Consider the following 21,668-nt stretch of genomic DNA (forward strand, 5'->3'; position numbering starts at 1 on the left):
AAGATGACAGATTTCCTTCCATAAAAGAACATTAGTGAAGCAAATGGGTATTTCAAATCAACAATCAGTGCATGGCTGTCATTTGGCATTTATTATTCTGATTATTAATTCTTCCAATTTTTGCTTATACTGACCTTGAATTTCACCACCTGCCACGGTGGAATTTAAACCCATGTGCACAGATCATTAGGCTAGGGCTCTGGTTTATTACTCAAGCGTTTTACCTCTACGCCACTTTCTTCCCATGGACTTAATGAAACATATTGAACTTTGCACTTATGATTTGAAAAACTTCAACCATTTGGATTCAGTTTGGAAAATTTCCAGATTTCCATGCCAGCACATGGAGTTGCACAGCATATTATACAACATACCCATCAAAGCATTCTTGATTGCAGGCCTTCATATTTTCAGCAGTTTCTTCAGCGATGCCTGCTTCCCAAAAGCTTCCTTCATCTTTGGAGAGATCTTCTTTCAGTTCTGGAGTGTCTGACACCAATTCAATAACTTGTGCACTTGCACAAATGAGCTCATCATTTGGCTGGCAATTGTTCATTTCCTCCATTCTACAATCAGATTGTTTATTTTGAAATGTCTTGGCTCTCTCTTCATCCTCATCCAAGACCATTTCTGCTTCTCCATCCTCCTCTTTGAGGCTACTGCCAAAATAAAGAAAACTTAGAAAATACAAAGTAAACAACTACGTTTATAACCAAGATAACAAAGTGTGAAGCTGGATTGAACACAGCAGGCCAAGCAGCATCTTAGGAGCACAAAAGCTGATGTTTTGGGCCTAGACCCCTCATCAGAGAGGGGGATGGGGACAGGGTTCTGAAATAAATAGGGAGAGAGGGGGAGGCGGACCGAAGATGGATAGAGGGGAAGATAGGTGGAGAGGAGAGAGTATAGGTGGGCAGGTAGGGAGGGGATAGGTCAGTCCGGGGAGGATGGACAGGTCAAGAAGGCGGGATGAAGTTACTAGGTAGGAAATGGAGGTGCGGCTTGAGGTGGGAGGAGGGGATAGGTGAGAGGTAGAACAGGTTAGGGAGGCGGGAACGAGCTGGGCTGGTTTTGGGATGTAGAGGGTTGAGGCTTTCCACTCCCGCACATCCCAGATGTCCGCATTCTTCTTGGACCGCAACTTCATCCCTCCAGAGTGGTCGAGAACGCTCTCAACCGTGTCTCCCACATTTCCCGCAACACTTCGCTCACACCCCGACCCCGCAATACCTGACCAAAGAGAATCCCCCAGTCCTCACATTCCACTGCACCAACCTCTGGATACAACGCATCATCCTCCGACACTTCCGCCATCTACAATCCGACCCCACCACCCAAGACATTTTTCCATTCCCACCCTTGTCTGCCCTCCAGAGAGACCACTCTCTCTGGGACTCCGTTGTCCGCTCCACACTCCCCTCCAACCCCACCACACCCGGCACCTTGCCCTGCAACCGCAGGAAATGCTACACTTGTCGCCACACCTCCTCCCTCACCCCCATCCCAGGCCCCAAGACTTTCCATATCAAGCAGATGTTCACCTGCACATCTGCCAATGTAGTATACTGCATCCACTGTACCCGTTGTGGCTTCCTCTACACTGGGGAAACCAAACGGAGGCTTGGGGACCGCTTTGCAGAACACCTCCGCTCGGTTTGCAATAAACAACTGCACCTCCCATTCGTGAACCATTTTAACTGCCCCCCCTCCCATTTCTTAGATGACATGTCCATCCTGGGCCTCCTGCAGTGCCACAATGACGTCACCCGAAGGTTGTAGGAACAGCAACTCATATTCTGCTTGGGAACCCTTCAGCCCAATGGTATCAATGTGGACTTCACAAGCTTAAAATCTCCCCTCCCCCCACTGCATCCCAAAACCGGCCCAGCTCCTCCCTGCCTCCCTAACCTGTTCTTCCTCTCAACTGTCCCCTCCTCCCACCTCAAGCCATACCTCCATTTCCTACCTACTGACCTCATCCTACCCCCTTGACCTGTCCATCCTCCCTGGACTGACCTATCCCCTCCCTACCTGCCCACCTATACTCTCCTCTCCACCTATCTTCTCCTCTATCCATCTTCGGTCCGCCTCCCCGTCTCTCCCTATTTATTTCAGAACCCTTTCCCTATCCCCCTCTCTGATGAAGGGTCTAGGCCTGAAACATCAGCTTTTGTGCTCTTAAGATCCTGCTGTGTTCATCCAGCTTCACACTTTGTTACCTTGGATTGTCTAGCATCTGCAGTTCCCATCATCTCTAAGTTTATGACCATCTGGCTTAAAATGGTGGCTCAGGCTTGTGCCCATCATTGTTACATTCACTATCTTGGTTGGACAGTTGCATGAGCATCGTGCAACAAGTATTTTGCAGACACCTCACCTCCTAACAATTGAAGAAAACAAAAAGTTTTAAAATTTAGTACACCATTTTCTGTCCAAATGTTCTATTATTATTACTTTTCTTCTCAAGCAGCATCAGTAGCCAGGAGGTGTTAAACTCTATGGCCACTAGAAGGAGGCCAGAGAATATCTAGGTGGCAGAGGGAAAAGAAAATAGGAAATAGGAAATAATAAACCGATGCATCAAGTCCTATTCAGTGAATCAAACATCCACCGCTTAAGTCATACAGTGACTTTATTTCAAATGTTGCAACCCATGACTCTTGCTTTATATTCATATTTGTCAATTACAACCTCTAGGGTGAACTAGTTGGGAGACAGACAATAGTCTTTCACGATTCCTCTTTGCAATTCTTGGTAGCACTTTGTTAGTGTCATTTCGTGGATGCAGAATTACAATTGAACAAGTAGAAAGATACCAATTGAATAGGAACTAAAACTAACAAGTTTTACCAACAAAGCTTTAATCAAAGGCACAAGATTAAGAGGCATAAGGCAAACAATTAATTGTGAACCATCTTTTTGAATGTCATCTTAACCTTCTCCAAAATGTTGACCAGATATTGCTGAAAAAAAAATTTAAAGTCAGCATTGCGTTCTTGAAAATCACAATTTTAACTGAAAAGATAAAGTGAATCATTGATAACAAGGTGTAGAGCTGGATGAACACAGCAAGCCAAGCAGCATCAGAGGAGCAGGAAGGTTGAAGTTTCGGGTCTGCACCCTTCTTCAGAAAATGCTGCCGAAAATGACTTTCTGAAGAAGGGTCCAGACCCGAAATGTCAACCTTCCTGCTCCTTTGATGCTGTTTGGCCTGCTGTGTTCATCCAGCTCTACATCTTGTTATCGCAGATTCTCCAGCATCAGCAGTTCCTACTATATCTCTAAGTGAATCATTGGTTCCCACAAGAATCAACATCAAAACTGGAGTTTGGTTCTACACGACATTACTGAACTGAGAACAATTAGAACATTAAACCAATACCTTCTAAATTGAAATACAGCACTTCAAATGTCTTCTTTCATTTACCAATGTATGAATTCACATTAAGTAAATGTAAAAATGCCTGTACAGAAACAAAAGTGTTGAGTTTTTCCTGGTGGGCATCCCACAGGCCCAATGAGAGCATGCCTGTGAGGTGTAAGTTATCAATGACCGTACGGGCCAAGGGAGAAGAGCAGAGAGATCTGCTGAGTGCCATAGTTCCTGATGCGTTGCCAGCCAGGGGATAAGTGGACTACTGCTGAGGCTCTGACATCACTGATACTCTTGGGCTGGGAGGAAGAGGGACTGTCAAGTTCTTAAGTTGCTGGACTTGGGAGGGGCAGTGACTGCTATGATGGTGGAAACATCTGGCAACTCCAGTTGGTAGTCTGGGGCATGGTGTGTACCTGTTGCAGATCTCAGGTAGCGATGCAGCACTGGGAGGAGCTGCAAGTCACATCAAAATAGTGCCAATCAGGTTAGGTAATGTTCAGTAACTGATACGATGAATTTTGAGATGCTCAATGAGATTTCTGATCCTAATAATATATCAATGTTAAAGCAAAAGAATTCTAAACAGGGATAATGGGAACTGCAGACCCTGGAGAATCCGAGATATCCAAGTGTGGAGCTGGATGAACACAGCAGGCCAAGCAGCATCTTAGCAATTCTACACAGGATCACCTTAAATGCAGATTCCCTGTAGAAATATGTTGCCAAGTTTACAAGAAAAGGTATCTCTGAAATGTCATCACACAGTTAGAAATGTTTATTTCCACTACAGGTTTGTGCCACAGCAAATCCTGAAGATCAGTAATGTCTTAACATTAGGTCTAGAAGCTCAAATCCACACAGAACTTCCAGTCTGCATGTTTTAGTTTGAACATTCCAATCAAGAACAAAACCAGCAATTCAGAAGATGTCAATATTTAAGGCCTATTCTCATATGACAGCAAATTCCGGCCAGAAAAGTTCAACAAAGTTAAATGAATACTTTGACAAGAAATTATTTATATTAAATTATCTGTGTATATAAACGTCTTCTAAACATAGTCATAAACATTACTCTGGTTTGATTTCTACTCTGTTAATGTACAAGTCCAGGTTAAAACTTCTGGAGCCCCTTCTTACAAAACCCAAATAGCAATTAATCACATTACGTCAATATTTGTCATTAAGTTTACATAATGCCTTTGCATTATGAACAGGGAGAACCTGGATGTATTTAAGAGCCTAGGCACACTAAGCTGTAAAATACCTTTATTAGAGTCATAGAGATGCACAGCACAGAAACAGAACCTTTGGTCCATGCAGACTAGATATCCTAAATTAATCAAATCCCATTAAACCCTTTCATCCCTCTAAATCCTTTCTGTTCATATACCCATCCAGATCCTTTTAAATATTCTAATTGTACCAACCTCCACCACTTCCTCTGGCAGTATATTCCATACAAACACCACCCTTTGCGTGAATAGGTTTCCCCTTCAGTCCCTTTTAAATCTTTCCCCCTCTCACCTTAAACCTATGCCCCCTAGTTCTGGACTCACCTACCGTGAAAAAAGGACCTTAACTATTCACCACATAACTGCCCCTCATGATTTTACAAACTTCTATAAAGGTTAGCCCTTCAGCCTCCAACCTTCCAAGGAGAATAGCTCCAACCTAATCAGCCTCCTCCTATAGCTCAAACCATCCAGCACTGGCAACATCCTTGTAAATCTTTTCTGAACCCTTTCAAGTTTCACAACATCCTTCCTATAGTAGGGAGACCAGAATTGAACACATTATTCCAAAAGTGTTGTCTACATGGCCTAAACAATGTCCTCTACGACTAAAACATGACTTTACTCCTATACTCAATTCACTGACCAATAAAGGTATCCGTACCAAATGCTTTCTTCACTACCCTGTCAACTTGTAATTCCACTTTCAAGGAACTATGACCCAGCACTCCAAGGATTCTTTGTTCAGCAACACTCCCAGGGACCCCACCATTAAGTGTATAAGTCCTCCCCAAATTGCAGCACCTCACATTTGCCACTCCTCAGCCCATCAGATCAAGGTCCCGTTGTACTCTATGGCAACCTTCTTCACTGCCCAATACACCACTAATTTTGGTGTCATCTGCAAACTTACTAACCATACCTCTGACATTCACATCCAAATCATTTATGACAAAAAACACTGAATCCAATATCAGTCCTTGTGGCAGATCGCTAGTCACAGACCTCCTGCCTGAAAAGCAAACCCCTACGAGCGTCCTGACTCCTACCTTCAAGACGGTTATGTATTCAAATAGACAATTCTCCATTAGTTAGAAGTGTAGAGATTGCCAATTTATTTGCCTCCCAACCTATGTCCTCTTTTACCTAGCCAAACTATTTCCTGACTGTCCTATTTAAGGATTGTCAGCTTATCTGTCAAACCAAAATATGTGCTCTCCATCGTGCTCGGTCATCTTTTCAATTAACTATAACACCAATGAATCACCCAAGACCTTGAGCGCTTTCAAAAAAGAATTGCAGTTCTAATTTTAAGTCAACTCAGAAAACTTCTTATAATTTAAATTTATCCTGCATTCAAACAACTTTTTAACAAAGTTAAGTGCAAAAAACAAAGAGAACTCACCTAGCATTGCAGTTACTGCCTTGAAAAATTCTTGCTCTTTTTGCAGCGCTTGCTGAATTGTCCATAATAGAGGAGTATGTTCCAACTGCAGATTGTGTTAACAAGTTGCTCTGACATTTTTGTGACACAGTATCAACCACCTCCTTTCTTTCATTGTTTTTCATAGTTTTTTGCATTGCTTCAATGTGAACATATTTCTCCTCCTTTTCAGGGTTCTCAGAAGTGCTGCACACAAGTTTTTAGTAGCACTTAATGTAAATTGATTCACTGATAGGACAATCACAAGATCTTAATGAAATCTTTATATCGCTTTGTTACAAGGGCGGCACAGTGGCTCAGTGGTTAGCACTGCAGCTTCACAGCGCCAGACGCCCAGGTTTGATCCCAGCCTCGGGTAAGTGTCTGTGCAGAGTTTGCACATTCTCCCCATGTCTGCATGGGTTTCCTCCAGGTGGTCCGGTTTCCTCCCACAGTCCAAAGATGTGCAGGCTAGGTGGATTGGCCATGCTAAATTGCCCATAGTGTTCAAGGGTTCATGGATTATAGGGGGATGGGTCTGGGTGGGATGCTTCAAGGGACAGTGTGGACTTGCTGGGCCAAAGGGCCAGTTTCCACACTGTAGGGAATCTAATCTAATCCATAGGTCAGTCAAAAAGTATGGTAGTTTCACTTACTGTCTTTTTAATTACACAAAATATGATGGATACATAAAATACAAAATGCCAACACTCCATAGTTAAAGTTACTGAGATCATAAGTCCACCCAATTGTATAGGTTGATACATTTTGTAAGGAGTCAGAGAACGTAAGTGCAATGAAATCAAGGTAACTCAACATTGATGTTTAGGCATTGCAGATTGCAAGTAGCAGAGTTCATAATTTTAAAATAAAAGAAACAGAATCAATCCTTATCTGAAAACCAATATGACAAACCAATTATGGTTATTCTGTTTGGCACTCAGAAGAAAGAAAGTAGCACAGAAAGGCAGCTTTAAAAACACAAATAAATGTCAATGACGGCTTAGTAAGTTATTAAAACAACTGACCAAATTTTATGAAATCTTGTCTGAGAATTAAATATTCTTCAAAGCCTCAAAAATAAACCTAGTTCACTTCCACAAGATAAACCTATCAGGTAACCCTCAAAAAGTTAATATTTTATTAGAAGTATTGAGCCTACAGTTTTTCTTGATTATCGGATTTTCCACCAATTTATTAAACTAAGCTAAAATTCAATTTTTACTCGTGTACACTGGAGAGACTGTGCTTCCTCATGGAGCTGCAGCACAGAGAAAAGTGCATTCAGTACACTCAAAGGGGTGGGAGAGGCGACGGAATTAATAGGTAAATGCACAAATGTCAGAACTGCTTTGAGGTAACTGAAGAAAGTCATACATCTTAAAATCTACCACCTTAACATCGCACCCCTGCTAACACTTGTCTTCTGTGAGTGGAGTAGGATGGGGGGAGGGGGGCACACAGTGACAGGATGGGGTCATGAGCAATATCAGGAGCAGTGGCAAGAGTAGGTGAGAACAGAGCCAGGAATGCTGGTTTCATGGAGCAATGGAGAGGAGATGTTGGTGAGTGGATGTGGCAGTGTCAATGATGCTGGAGACATGCAGCAGTAAACACTGCAGGAACTACTATGGGATTACGGGTTTAGGAAACCAGGACTGAAGGAGTCAGAAACACAGGAGTCCTTGCACGCTTCTGATTTAAAGGCCTGGGTTCCTGAAGCTTCCTTCACATCTGCTAAGAACAGTTCTAAATAATTCAGATAATTTATTGGGTAAGTAGCATGCTGGCAGCCCTGGTTTCCATACTGATTACGTTCACTGACTTTGGAGTGGCGCGGTGGTTCAGTAGTTAGCACTGCTGCCTCACAGCACCAGGGACTCAGGTTCAATTCTACCCTCGGGCAACTGTCTGTATGGAGCTTGCACATTCTCCCCATGTCTGTGGGGTTTCCTCTGGGTGCTCTGGTTTCCTCCCACAGTTCAAAGATGTGCAGGTTAGGTGGATTGACCATGCTAAATTGCATATATTGTTCAGGGATGTGTAGATTAAGTGAGTTACAGGGGGATACTCTAAGGTTGGTGCGGGCTTGCTGGGCCAAAGGGCCTGTTTCCACATTGTAGGGATTCTATGATTCATACTGGAAAGTCCACACCCATGTGCTTTATTGATTTCATTATCAAATTATAATCAGCCTGCAGGGTGCCCAACAATTTGGAATTTAGCACTGACAGTGTGCCTACATTAGATGGACTTCAGCAGTTTGAGACGGTGGCTCAACACCACCTCCTCAAGGAAAATTAGTTTAACCCACGAAGCCCACTTCCCGTGAAATAAAAGAAAAAAATGATCAATTCTATGGGCATAAAAAAATGATTAAAAAGCTAACTTGAAATCTGTCCAATTACCATAGAGGAACAAAGTTTTATAGTTATTCTTCAGAGGACTACTAATTTATTAAAGCAAAATTTAAAAAAAACTCAAGTGGCAATAATCGCTTGATATATTTTGTGGAAGTTAGGTTAGAATTGCAGATTAGGTGTATGAAGCAAATTGAGTTCATTTACATAAAATATACCTTATTCTTTTCCAAGAATTAGAATCAATTTGGTGATCTTCTGCACTTGTGATACCGTTCACAGTATATGCTAGTTTGACTTCCTGTGTAGCATTGGTATCCTGAACTTTGCCAGCAGGTTTCTGAAGATTACTTTCACTTTCTATCCGCTGTGCAGTGTGTAGAGAGTCATCCTTTTCATCCTGCACAACTTTCAAATCAGGTCCAGTCTGAGTTGAAGCTCTTAGGGGGAAACTTTAAAACAAAAACACTTAGACGATAGTCCTGAAGAGTCAGATATCAATATAGAGCAGTTGTTCTCATGTAACAGATTTCCTGAGATGTTGAACCAATTTTTTTCAGATGTGTTGCCATTGTTGGCCAAACTATAGCCCAAACTGGCTACAATTTAAAATATTTAGCAATAATGTGGCAATAATCCATATGACTATAAAGACCTTTCTGAAAGACAGTGAAGATGGAACTTGATCTTAAAATATCAAAATCAATGTACTGTGTAAATATGAACACACAACACATGCATTTAACATCCATGATGAAAAGCTCAAATCCTAAACCCTATCAAGGACTAACATTCTTGCAGCTGGAGCAGCTAAAAATAAAATAAAGTTTTTAGTAAAAGGACACTTGCAATAGGAACAATTCACTTCTTACTCTCTCACCTTCACAAGCTTCCAACGTAGAAGGAGTGATGAAAAAAGCTTTCATGTAATCTGAGCAACCATGACTGTCCAGAGCTTAGCTAAACTACTCCATGAATTATAGCTGATAATTTTGCAACAGAAAGCAGATAGTTGAAGAGAAACCAGATCTCTTTAAAAAAGCTGACCGATTAAACTAACTTCCTCACAGCAGATGTGGTCATACTTCTACTTAATTTACTGGTTAAATTTACCTTCCAAGTATGGTCAATAAAAAAAACCTATTATACTAGATAACAAAGTGTGAAGCTGGATGAACACAGCAGACCAAGCAGCATCTCAGGAGCACAAAAGCTGACATTTCGGGCCTAGACCCTTCATCAGAGAGGGAGATGGGGAGAGGGAACTGGAATAAATAGGGAGAGAGGGGGAGATGGACCGAAGATGGAGAGAAAAGATGATAGGTAGAGAGGAGAGAATAGGTGAGGAGGTAGGGAGGGGATTGGTCAGTCCAGGGAAGACGGACAGGTCAAGGAGGCGGGATGAGGTGGTAGGTAGGAAATGGAGGTGCGGCTTGAGGTGGGAGGAAGGGATGGGTGAGAGGAAGAACAGGTTAGGGAAGCAGAGACAGGCTGGGCTGGTTTTGGGATGCAGTGGGGGGAGGGGAAGAACTGGGCTGGTTTTGGGATGCAGTGGGGGAAGGGGAGATTTTGAAGCTTGTGAAGTCCACATTGATACCATTGGCCCCAAGATACCATTGATCCCAGGCCCCAAGATGACCTTCCATATCAAGCAGATGTTCACCTGCACATCTGCCAATGTGGGATATTGTATCCATTGTACCCGGTGTGGCTTCCTCTACATTGGGGAAACCAAGTGTAGTCTTGGTGACCACTTTGCAGAACACCTCCGCTCGGTTTGCAACAAACAACTGCACCTCCCAGTCGCGAAACATTTCAACTCCCCCTCCCATTCCTCAGACGACATGTCCATCATGGGCCTCCTGCAGTGCCACAATGATGCCACCCAAAGGTTGCAGGAACAGCAACTCATATTCTGCTTGGGAACCCTGCAGCCCAATAGTATTAATGTGGACTTCACAATCTTCAAAATCTTCCCTTCCCCCACTGCATCCCAAAACCAGCCCAGTTCGTCTCCTCCCCCCACTGCATCCCAAAACCAGCCCAGCCTGTCTCTGCTTCCCTAACCTGTTCTTCCTCTCACCCATCCCATCCTCCCACCTCAAGTCGCACCTCCATTTCCTACCTACCACCTCATCCTGCATCCTTGACCTGTCCGTCTTCCCTGGACTGACCTATCCCCTCCCTACCTCCTCACCTATCCTCTCTACCTATCTTCTTTTCTCTCCATCTTCAGTCCACCTCCCCCTCTCTCCCTATTTATTCCAGTTCCCTCTCCCCATCCCCCTCTCTGATGAAGGGTCTAGGCTCAAAACATCAACTTTTGTGCTCCTGAGATGCTGCTTGGCCTGCTGTGTTCATCCAGCTCCACACTTTGTTATCTTAGATTCTCCAGCATCTGCAGTTCCCATTATCACCTATTATACTAGAATGCCTTTAGGTATGTACAATAGGTTACGTTCGATTAGGGTGTTGATTTTTAAACAAGTCAAGCATTTCCTTGGGTGGCACGGTGGCTCAGTGGTTAGCACTGTAGCCTCACAGCACCAGGGAACGCGGGTTCGATTCCAGCCTCAGGCGACTGTCTGTGTGGAGTTTGCACGTTCCCCCCATTTCTGCGTGGGTTTCCTCCAGGTGCTCTGGTTTCCTCCCACAGTCCAAAGATGTGCAGACTAGGTGGATTTGCCATGCTAAATTGCCCGTGGTGTTCAGGGGTATGTGGGTTATAGGGGGATGGATCTGGGCAGGATGCTCCGAGGGGCGGTGTGGACTTGTTGGGCCGATGGGGCTGTTTCCACACTGAAGGGAATCTGATCTAATCTCCATGAATTAAAATCTTAGGTCAGGTAGAAAAATAATGCTTTAGATTTTCTGATTGCCAGTAAACTGAAAGTGCAATGCTTTTATTATACTCTCACCTGCCCACAATCTTTCAATAATTAATGAAATGCTGCATTCTGGATTAACACATGAAGCATCATCTTCAAATACTTCAAAACAGATTTGTTTTTATTCACCAATCTTCTGTTAGTTCAGTTTGATTCTTACCCTCACCCCTAACCCCCTAAACAACCCTCACACTTACACTAGTAATTTAGACATTCTTATGGGTCTCATTTGGAAAAAAATACAACTTACTTTACGTCTTGCAATGTTTCATCATTAGAACAACAATCTTCAGTTCTATTGCATACAGATGGTGTAATTAGCTTTGAAGCTACAATAGTTCTCTCCCCTGTACAAGTTTGTTCTTGATGACTGTTTTTTAATTGTTGTATATTGGTACCATATCTTTCACTTTCAAAATCTGCTTCAATTGCAACTGAAGACTGTGGGGAGAAACTTTTTTAAAAAAGGTACTCTTTGTAGAGCTAAGCTAATAAAATGTGAGGCTGGATGAACACAGCAGGCCCAGCAGCATCTCAGGAGCACAAAAGCTGACGTTTTTTCGGGCCTAGGTCTATTCAGTGTTCATCCTGTGTTCATCCAGCCTCACATTTTATTATCTTGGATTCTCCAGCATCTGCACTTCCCATTATCACTCTTGTAGAGCTGTTAACACCGACGTCATTCCTTCAACAAATGCAGTAGAATGCCTCAGACAGGTGCTAATGATTCAATAAACAGAGTAATGTAAGAAACCCAACCAAAATAGTAAATGCTTTAATTGCACACCCCTTGCACATTTAGATTCAAAGGAATTCAAATCCATCCAGCTTTCACCACTTTGTTCTTGCACACCCAGCCAACCACACGGAGTTTACATGATCTTTTTCCCTCTCAACAATGCCACCCAAATATCAAAGTTGGATTACAGGTTTGGCATTTATTTTTAACACAGTAAGTTTCTGAAAGACTGCGGACTGACACTTGAAAGCACATTAGAAACTGGATGCAGATGAGATTTTGTAGATTTCCACAGCTTCATGCTCTTCACTATTCATAATTATTAGAAGTAGCATTCTGAATCCATGTGGAGCATTTAAGTATTGTCATATTGATGAACTAATGTATCAAAGGTAGTATATATCAGCATATGGATAGAGTTAAAAAAAATCACTGCCTAAATGGGACACCCTTTAATTTTAAATGGTTCTCAAGTTCTAGTCTCTCCCACAGGAGAGAAAGATCCTTTCAGCATTCATCCTGCCAAAACCCTCAGGATCCTATGTGTTTCCATAAGGTCACAACATGTCTTCAAAGGATGCAGCCCCACCCTGTACAACCTTTCCTCACAAGACATTTGGGATGGGGAGGGAGTTATCAACTAAGTTAATTTCTTTGAACTGCTTCTAATGCATATGGATCTTGTCTTAAATAAGGAGACAAAAATGTATGGAGTACTCCAATGCTCAAAACACCCACAATGAAACCTCCCTATTTTTACATTCCAATCCATAGAATCCATACTATCTCTAGAGTGTGGGAACTGGCCATTCAGCCCAAAAAGGTCCACACTGACGCTCTGAAGAGCATACCAAGCAGACTCAGTCCCCTATCCTGTCCCTGTAACCCTGAATTTCCCATGGTTAATTCACCTAACCTAACCATTCCTGGACACTTTGGGCAATTTAGCACGACCAATCCATTTAACCTGCACATCTTTGGAATGTGGGAGGAAACCAGAGCACCCGGAGGAAATCTATGTAGAAAGGGGGAGAACGTGCAAACTCCACAGGTTGGATTTGAACTGGGATCCATGGTGCTGTGGGGCAGCAGAGCTAGCCACTGAGCCACCAAACTGCCTCATGCAATAAATCACAAAATATTGATTGATTTGCGGATCTGTTTGCATGTTGTACAGTAATTTTTTTGAGATTCATAAACCAGGACACCCACATCCTCTGTATCTCGGGTTACTGCAATTTCCTTCCATTTAAATAAGGGCCTACATTTTCCAATCAGGATTGGAAACTTTTCACATCCTGGACTCAAATCTGCCTTTGAAATGGAGCTGTTAAATGAAATCCTTTTATTTGGTGTGTTAGTTATGAAATCTACCATGGATACTGTTACTACCATATACCACAAACCTTCACTGGACAATATATGCACTGAGATCCCTACAGTTCTACACAATATAAGATTGCCATTATCAGAAGCTTCATAAATAGCGTTCAAGCTATTTGCTCACTGTACCACTTTGATGCTGAAATAGCACACATCAAAGCCATCCTGTGGAGGTAGTGGCTATCCTTATCAGAGATTTTCTCACCGTAAATGGTGCTACAGAGTCTAAGGCCACACTTCTAGTCCTGAAGAATACTTTTGCCTCAGGCAGTATCTGAAAATTTAAGCAACTGGCAAAACCAATTACATTCAGTAACAAATGAGTGATGTTCACCATTAACAGGACACTGCCATCAAACCAAAATAACTTTCTGCCAGTCATGCAAATGAGTAATGTGATTTATGAAGCTCAGTGCCAGTGTGATCCTACGTATGTAGGCTGTGCCCCTTTAAGATTAGCAGATTGCACTAAACAGCATGTTACTTCAACTGTTCCTAACACGCAAAATATTGACTGCACCAAATCAGTTCATGTTCACAAAAATTCTAAACAGTGTCCAACATTAAATGTGACTCTGCAGTTGGTTAACACTGTAAATACCCCTGATTTTGCTCAGAATGTGGGCGACAACCAATTTAAGAATGTCAGCCGAGAGGCTCTTTGCCCCTCCAATCTTGCACTGACACATTTTGCCCTTCCATACCAAAACTGTCTTTGCTAACAGGATCCATATTCCACTTCCTATTCATGTTTTCGTCCAGGTGCTTCTTGAATGCTGCTACTGTCTCCGATTCCACCACTTCCACCGGCAGCACATTCCAGGCACTCACCACCATTTGTGAGAAAAACCTGTCTCACACATCTCTTTTATACTTCTCCCCACTGTACCTTGAAGCTGTATCCCTCAGTAATTGACCCCTCCAGCCTGGGGAAAAAGCCTCATACTTTCCACTCTATCGTATGCCATCCAGAATATTATAAACTTCTATCATGTCGCCCCTCAACCTCCTGCATTCCAATGAAAACAAATCCAATCCATCCAATCTTTCTTGAGAACTGAAATCCCCCATACAAGGTAACATCTTGGTAAAGCATCCACATCCTTCTGGTAGTGTGGTAACCAGAACTGTGTGCATTATTCCAAGTGTGATCTAACTAAAGTTATATAAACTACAGCATGACTCATCTATCCTTATACTCAATACCCCTTCCAATGAAGGCAAGCATATCACAGGCCTTTTTTACTACTTCATCTACCTGCGCTGTCACCATCAGTGATGTGTGGACATCTGACAATCTTCCTCAGTATTCACAACTCCACCAATTTTTGTATTGTCCACAAACTTACTAATTAGATCAGGTGGAGGCCTGATATAGGGGAGGTGATGGCCTCGTGGTATTATTGCCTGGACTGTTAATCCAGAGACCCAGATAATGTTCTAGGGCTCTAGGTTCGAACCCCACCCTGGCAGATGGTGGAATTTGAATACAACAAATATCTGGAATTAACAATCTAACGTTAATTAGATTAGATTAGATTAGATTCCCTACAGTGTGGAAACAGGCCCATTGGCGAAACAAGTCCACACCGCCCCTTGAAGCATCCCACCCAGACCCATCCCCCTGTAACCCACAGACCCCTGAACACTGCGGGCAATTTAGCGTGGCTGATCCACCTAGCCTGCACATCTTTGGACTGGGGGAGGAAACCGGAGCATCTGGAGGAAATCCACGTAGACACAGGGGAGAGAATGTGCAAACTCCCCATGACCATGACCATGAATCCATTATCAATTGTCAAGAAAAACCCATCTCATTAGTGGGTTTTAGGAAAGGAAACTGCCATCCTTACTTTGACTGGCCTACATGTGACTACAGATCCACAGCAATGTGGTAGGACTCTTCACTGCTCTCTGGGAATTAGGGATATGCAATAACTGCTGCTTTGCCAGTAATGCCCTCATCCCATGAATGAATAAAGACAAAAAAAGTACACTTTCCTCCAAATCACACTATAACCATAAACAGCAGAGGTCCCGGCACTGATTCTTGTGGAACACCACTAGTCTGCCCCCTATGACTAAGCCAGTACTGAATCCATCTTGCCAGCTCATCCCTGCTAGCATGTGACTTCACCTTTTGTACTCTGTCATGAGGGACCTTGTCAAAGGCTTTATTGAAGTTCATATAGACGACATCAACCACGTTTCCCTCAAATCATCTTTGTCACCACTTCAAAAAAAAATCAAATTAGTGAGACATGAACTCCTCCGCACAAAACCATGCTGTCTACTGCTAATAAGTCCATTTGCTTCTAAATACATATGGATCTTATCCCTAAGAATCTTTTCCAATAATTTCCCTATCAACATGAGGCTCAGAGGCTTGTAATTTCCTGGATTATCCCTGCTACCCTTCCTAAACATTGGGACAACATTGGCTACTCTCTAGTCCTCTGGCACCTTACCTATGGGTATACTACAAGCCTCACAATAGCCAGGAGATAGAGGTGAGAATATATAGACAGATTTTGGAAAGATTAAAAACAGCAGTGTGGTTATGGCGGGTGATTTTAACTTTCCCCTGTACTGACTGGGACTCACGTTGTGCTAAGGGCTTGGAGGGGGCAGAATTTCTGAGGACCATTCAGGAGGGATTCTTGACATAGCATGTGAACATCCAACCGGGGAAGGGGTTACACTGGACCTGGCTTTAGGAAATGAGCCCAGTCAGGTGTGAAGTTTCAGTGGGGGAGCATTTTGGGAGCAGTGATCATAATACCCTGAGTTTTAAGATACTCGTGGATAGGGATAACAGCAGTCCTCATGTGAAGATGTTAAATGCGGGGAAGGTGAGCCATAACAATATTAGGCAGGAATTGGAAATGTTGATTGGAGGAGATGATTTGAGGGTAAATCCACATTGGACATATGGAAGTATTTCAAATAGCAGTTGATAAGAGGTCAGGAGTGGCACTTTCCTGCAACAATGAAGGGTAGGTATGGCAAGTTATGGGAACGTAGGATGACCGGGGATGTTATTAACTTTGTCAGAAAGAAAAAGGAAGCATACGTAAGGTACAGGAGGATGGGAACTGATGAAGCCCTTGAAGTATGCAATTGTGCCACCCTGTGATGTTGGGATGTCTGTCAGTTCTCCAGCAATTTGTTCTGTTGCCTCCCTCTATATTATGGGACAGATCCCACCAGTATCCAGAGCCTTATGTACCTTAATATTTTTTAAGACGCACAACACCTTATCCTTTTTGATATCAACTTTGCTTAGAAATTCAACATTCCGTTCCCAGAAATCATCCTCCAACGATTCCTCCTGTTTGGTGAATACCAGCAGACGGTATTCATTTAGGACCTTGCCCACCTCTTCTGGCTTCACACAGATTCCATCCTTTGTCCTTGAGTAGTCCAACCCTTTCCCTGGCTACCATCTTGCTTGTATATATCTATAAAAAGCCTTGGGATTCTCCTAAAATCCTGTTTTCTAATGATTTTTCATGACTCTTTTTAGCCCTTCTAATTCTTTGTTTGAGGCCTTTCCTATTCTGCTTCTGGGAACTCTTGTTCTTTTTGATAATTATATATAAATGTGGTAAATAGGCTACAATTTCAATATTTGTGGATGAAAAATCATTAGAAAACAGGATTTAGGAGAATCCCAAGGCTTTTTATAGATATATAAAAGCCAGGGAAAGGTTTGGCCTACTCAAGGACAAAGGACAGAATCTATGTGTGAAGCCGGAAGAGGTGAGTGAAGTCCTAAATGAATACCGAGTGCTGGTGTTGACCAAACAGAAGAAATCAGTGGAGGATGATTTCTGGGAAGGGAATATTGGATTTCTAAGCAAAGTTGATATCAAAAAGGATAAGGTGTTGTGCGTCTTAAAAAATATTAAGGTACATAAGGCTCTGGATCCTGGTGGGATCTATTCCACAATATAGAGGGAGGCAACAGAACAAATTGCTAGAGCACTGACAGACATCCCAACATTGCAGGGTTGCACAATTGCATGCACTGGAAGCTACATGTATTAGAAGGCAGAGCCTTGTACTGTGCAGATAGAAAGACACAGTATTCTCATACAATATAAAAATTTTATTTCCCTTTAAATTGGTATTCTTGCAAATTGCCCTGATAAATACAAGATGAAAAGCTTTGATAAAAAGTGACTTTTTCAGTCAAGACCTGTTCAACCAAACATCCATTAATTACGAAAAGGTTACCGCATTTTTTGGGGGGCAATTGTTAAGATAAAGTCAATCAAAACCATCCAAAGTCTCCAAGTTTACCCAAGGTCACGGACATTTTCAGATGGTTCCAAACATCAAATTATTTCCTCACAGAAATTTCAACTTCCCAAGTGTTTGCATGTTCCTGATATACAATTCGAGTCTGCAGTGCTGTAATTATGATATTCCTCTTGGAAAATCTGGATTAATATGCTGCTTTCCTATTTTTCTTACTAAACAGGGCAAGTTCACATTTCCTCACCTTGTATTCCATCTGTTCACTGATTGACTTCAGTCAAACTGTTGTGCAGAGGTGAGCAGAGAATCAGTCACATCAGCCCATATACATTTCATCAATAGTCTCCAAACACCATCAGCATGCTCTAAAACTACTACTAGCCCCAGTATATCACCTCAAATGAATCAATACTTCCATTTCTTCCAAAAGGCAGGCAACTCAGAAGTAAAGGGGCCCACAAATATTTAGAACTTGACAGAAGGTAATTTTAGAACCTCAATTCCCATCTAGACAGTATCAACTACAAGATTCCGATACTAAGAATCGACTAAAGTGGACACCATAAACAGTTCAACAAACCCAGGAAATCATAAGAATTCTGAACATTATGGGTCTGGCTGTAAAGAAAGCCAATTATCCAAGTAGAGAACTCTTAAAAGTGTACAATCAGTCAATCAGTCTCAATCTGCTGCTCTTCCTCTATAACCCTCTAAATGCCTTCCCTTAAAGTACTTATCTAATTCACTTCTAAAAGTTACTACTGAATCTGTTTCCATCATCTTTATAAGCAGTATATTCCATAGTCACAACAATTCCTTGCAGTAAAAACAAAACATCACTGGTTCTTTTGTCAATCACATGGATCTTCCTTTGGTTATGTGCCTTTTTGCAAACAAAAATAACTTTTCTTATTTACCACATAAGCACCCAGCTAGACTGTGAACATCTTCAACAAATCTTTCAACCCTCAGGTCTAAGGAGGACCTCAATGACCACAATTCTCCATGTAAATGAAAGTCTTAAGCACTGTTTACCAGATTAGTAAATCTGTTCTGCATCTTCCCAAAGTCTGGTACTGAGAAGTAACCTATAAAGGTTTAATATAATCTCTCAATTTTGCTCTCAATGCATTTATAAAGAAATTAAGGATCCTGTAATGTTTAACAGATCTCTTGACTTGTCCTATTACCTTCAAAGATTGGCAAGCACAACCACTCCAATCTTTGCTCGAGCATCTCTTAACATTGGACCATTTAATTTATGCTATCTCCCATAATTTACCCAATCAAACCACTTGAAAATGGAGTCTATTTGCCCATTAAGTCAGTCTATGCACTCCATTATTTACTGTGTATCTGAGTTCTGCATCATCTGCAAATATTGAAATTGCAGCCTGTTTACCACACTAATTTATAATTATCAAAAAGAAAAAGAATTCCCATACCAACACCTAAGGTTTATCGTTGCATATTTCCCTCTAATTTGAAAAGAACTTTAGCCAATTTTGTATCCATATCGTCAGTGCACTTTAATTTTGCTACCAGACCCATTATATTTGGATCAAATTATCCGTGAAAAATCCATAAAGACATCAACCAGATTATACCCAATCATCTAGATTACAAGAAGCTCAAGTTAGTCCAATGCATTCTTCCTTTAACAAATCAGTGCTGATTTTAATTTATTATTATATCGTTCCACAAGTACCACTTGTGTCCCCCACGCTGTGATTGGTATCTTTTAAAGTTATCCCACCAATAGTATTTAGCTAACTCCCTTTTTCGAAAACAAGGAGAGAGCATGTTAATCTTTGTCACCCACTATTAGTAAACAATATTGTCACCCATGTCCATGGGTTATTATAAAACTGTAGCCAGAACCTCAGCAAAACCTAGATATTTAAAGCTTGTAGTACTAAATCTAGCTACACAATCTACACTGTAAATTCTGGAAACTAGAAGAGAGATATGTGGAAATATTTAAGAGTGAAATGGTAAGTTACAGTTTCATCAACAGAAATATTTCAGTTTAATTTTCAGTGACAATTTTTTTTTATATAGTCAGAATGTCATAGAGTAATGCAGCGCAGAAAGGCCATTCCCACTATCATACAGTCATAGCTGTAGAGCATGGAAATAGATGCCCTTGGTCCCAGTTGTCCATGCTGACCAGTAATCCTACATTAATTTAGTTCCATTTGACAGTATTTGGCCCATATCCAACTAAACACTTTCTATTCGTATACCCAAACAGATGCCTTTTAACTGTTGTAATTGTACCAGCTTCCACCACTTCCTCTGGCAGCTCATTCCATACATCGGCACAGGCTTGGAGGAACATTGGGCCTGTTCCTGTGCTGTAATTTTCTTCGTTCTTTGTACATGCATCACCATCTGCATGAATAGGTCATCTCTAAGTCCCTTTGATGCCTTTCCCCTCTCACCTTAAACCTATGCCCTCTAGGTTTGGACTCCACCACCCTGGGGAAAAGACCTTGGCTATTCATCCTTTCCAAGCCCCTCATCATTTCATAAACTTCTATAAAGGTCAGCCTCTGACCTTCCAGGGAAAATAGCTCCAACCTAATCAGCCTCCAACATAGCTCAAACACTCCAACCCTAGCAACATGCTTGTAAATCTTTTCTGAACCCTTTCAAATTTCACAATATCTTCCAACTGCTGGAAGACTAGAATTGAATGCAGTATTCCAAACGCAGTCTAACCAATGTTCTGTACAGCTGCAACATGACCTCCAAACTCCTACATTCAATTCAATGATGAATAAAGGCAAGCATATCAAATGGCTTGTTCACTATCCTGTCAACATGCGACTCCATTTTGAAGGAACGATGAACTCGTACTCCAAGTTCTCTTTGTTCAGCAACACTCCCCAGAACCTTATCATTAAATGTATAAGTCCCACCCTGATTTGCCTTTCCGAAATGCAGCACCTCAAATTTATCTAAACTTAACTCCATCTGCCACTCCTTGGTTCAACCACCCATCTGATCAAGGTCCTGTTGTACTCAGGGGAAAGTTTCTTTGCTGTCCACTACACTTCCAATTTTCCTGTCATGTGCAAATTTACTAACAATACCTCCTATATTCATATCCAAATCATTTATATAAATAAAGAAAAGCAGTGGACCCAGCACCGATCTTTGCAGCACACCACTGGTCACAGGCCTCCAGTCTGAAAAACAACACTCCACTACACCCTCTGCCTTGTACTTTGGAGTCAGCTCTGTATCCAAATGTCTACTTGTATTGTAATGTCTCCCTCTATTCCCTGTGATGTAAGCTTGCAACCAAATCTACCATGCAGAAGTTTGCCAAACCCCAGTCCATACAGATCACATCCAACACTCTGCCCTCAATCAAATTAGTGAGGCATGACTTCCCAAACACAAAGCCATGTTGGCTATCCCTAATCAGTCATTTCCAGTTACATGTAAATCCTGTCCTTCAGGAACCCTGCCAACAACTTGCTCATCACTGATGTCAGGCTCCCTGGTCTACAGTTCCCTGGCTTTTCTCTACATCTTGCTTAAATCGTAGCACCACATTAGCCAGCCTCCAGTCTTCCGGCAACTCACCTGTGGCTATCAATGATACAAACATTTCAGCCAGGGGCACAGCAATCACTTCCCTATGTTCCCACAGAGTTTATAGTTCTGGCAAAGATCTGTGGCTCAGGTTGAGGATGAGGTTGTTGACATGCTTGCCGAGCTGGCCCGTTTTTGTTCAGACATTTCGTCACCATCCTAGGTTACAGCATCAGTGGAGCCTCTGATGAAGTGATATTATTCTACTCCGACTGGAATTTATACTGTCTGGTCCATTATGGTGGATGCTGTCATTTCCAGTTCGATCTGTATGGGTTTATAAATAGGATCCAATTATATATGTTCATCGATTGAAGTATGGGTGGAGAACCATGCCTCTAGGAATTCCCATGCGTGTCTACGTTTGACATGGGCTACAATGGTTACTTTGTCCCAGT

The 21,668-nt window shown here is 42.0% G+C and overlaps 1 protein-coding gene across 7 annotated transcripts in view; it reads right to left on the reverse strand.

The window, feature by feature from the left end:
- LOC125464278 (ubiquitin thioesterase otulin-like) overlaps positions 1 to 21,668 on the reverse strand; it is a 68,996-nt gene that overhangs the window by 34,869 nt on the left and 12,459 nt on the right. For 5 of the 7 annotated variants that reach the window (XM_048556589.2, XM_059653829.1, XM_048556597.2 and 2 more), the window contains exons 3-5: positions 8,610 to 8,843; positions 6,014 to 6,238; positions 375 to 659 (exon numbers count right to left, since the gene is read on the reverse strand). In XM_048556589.2, the coding sequence (XP_048412546.2) occupies positions 375 to 659; positions 6,014 to 6,238; positions 8,610 to 8,843 (744 nt within the window). The remainder of the gene's footprint in view (positions 1 to 374; positions 660 to 6,013; positions 6,239 to 8,609; positions 8,844 to 21,668) is intronic. The other 2 variants (XM_048556605.2, XM_048556620.2) reach the window with 2 other exon arrangements.

The sequence above is a fragment of the Stegostoma tigrinum genome, chromosome 2 (assembly GCF_030684315.1).
Source record: "Stegostoma tigrinum isolate sSteTig4 chromosome 2, sSteTig4.hap1, whole genome shotgun sequence".
NCBI classification, from domain to species: Eukaryota; Metazoa; Chordata; class Chondrichthyes; order Orectolobiformes; family Stegostomatidae; genus Stegostoma; species Stegostoma tigrinum.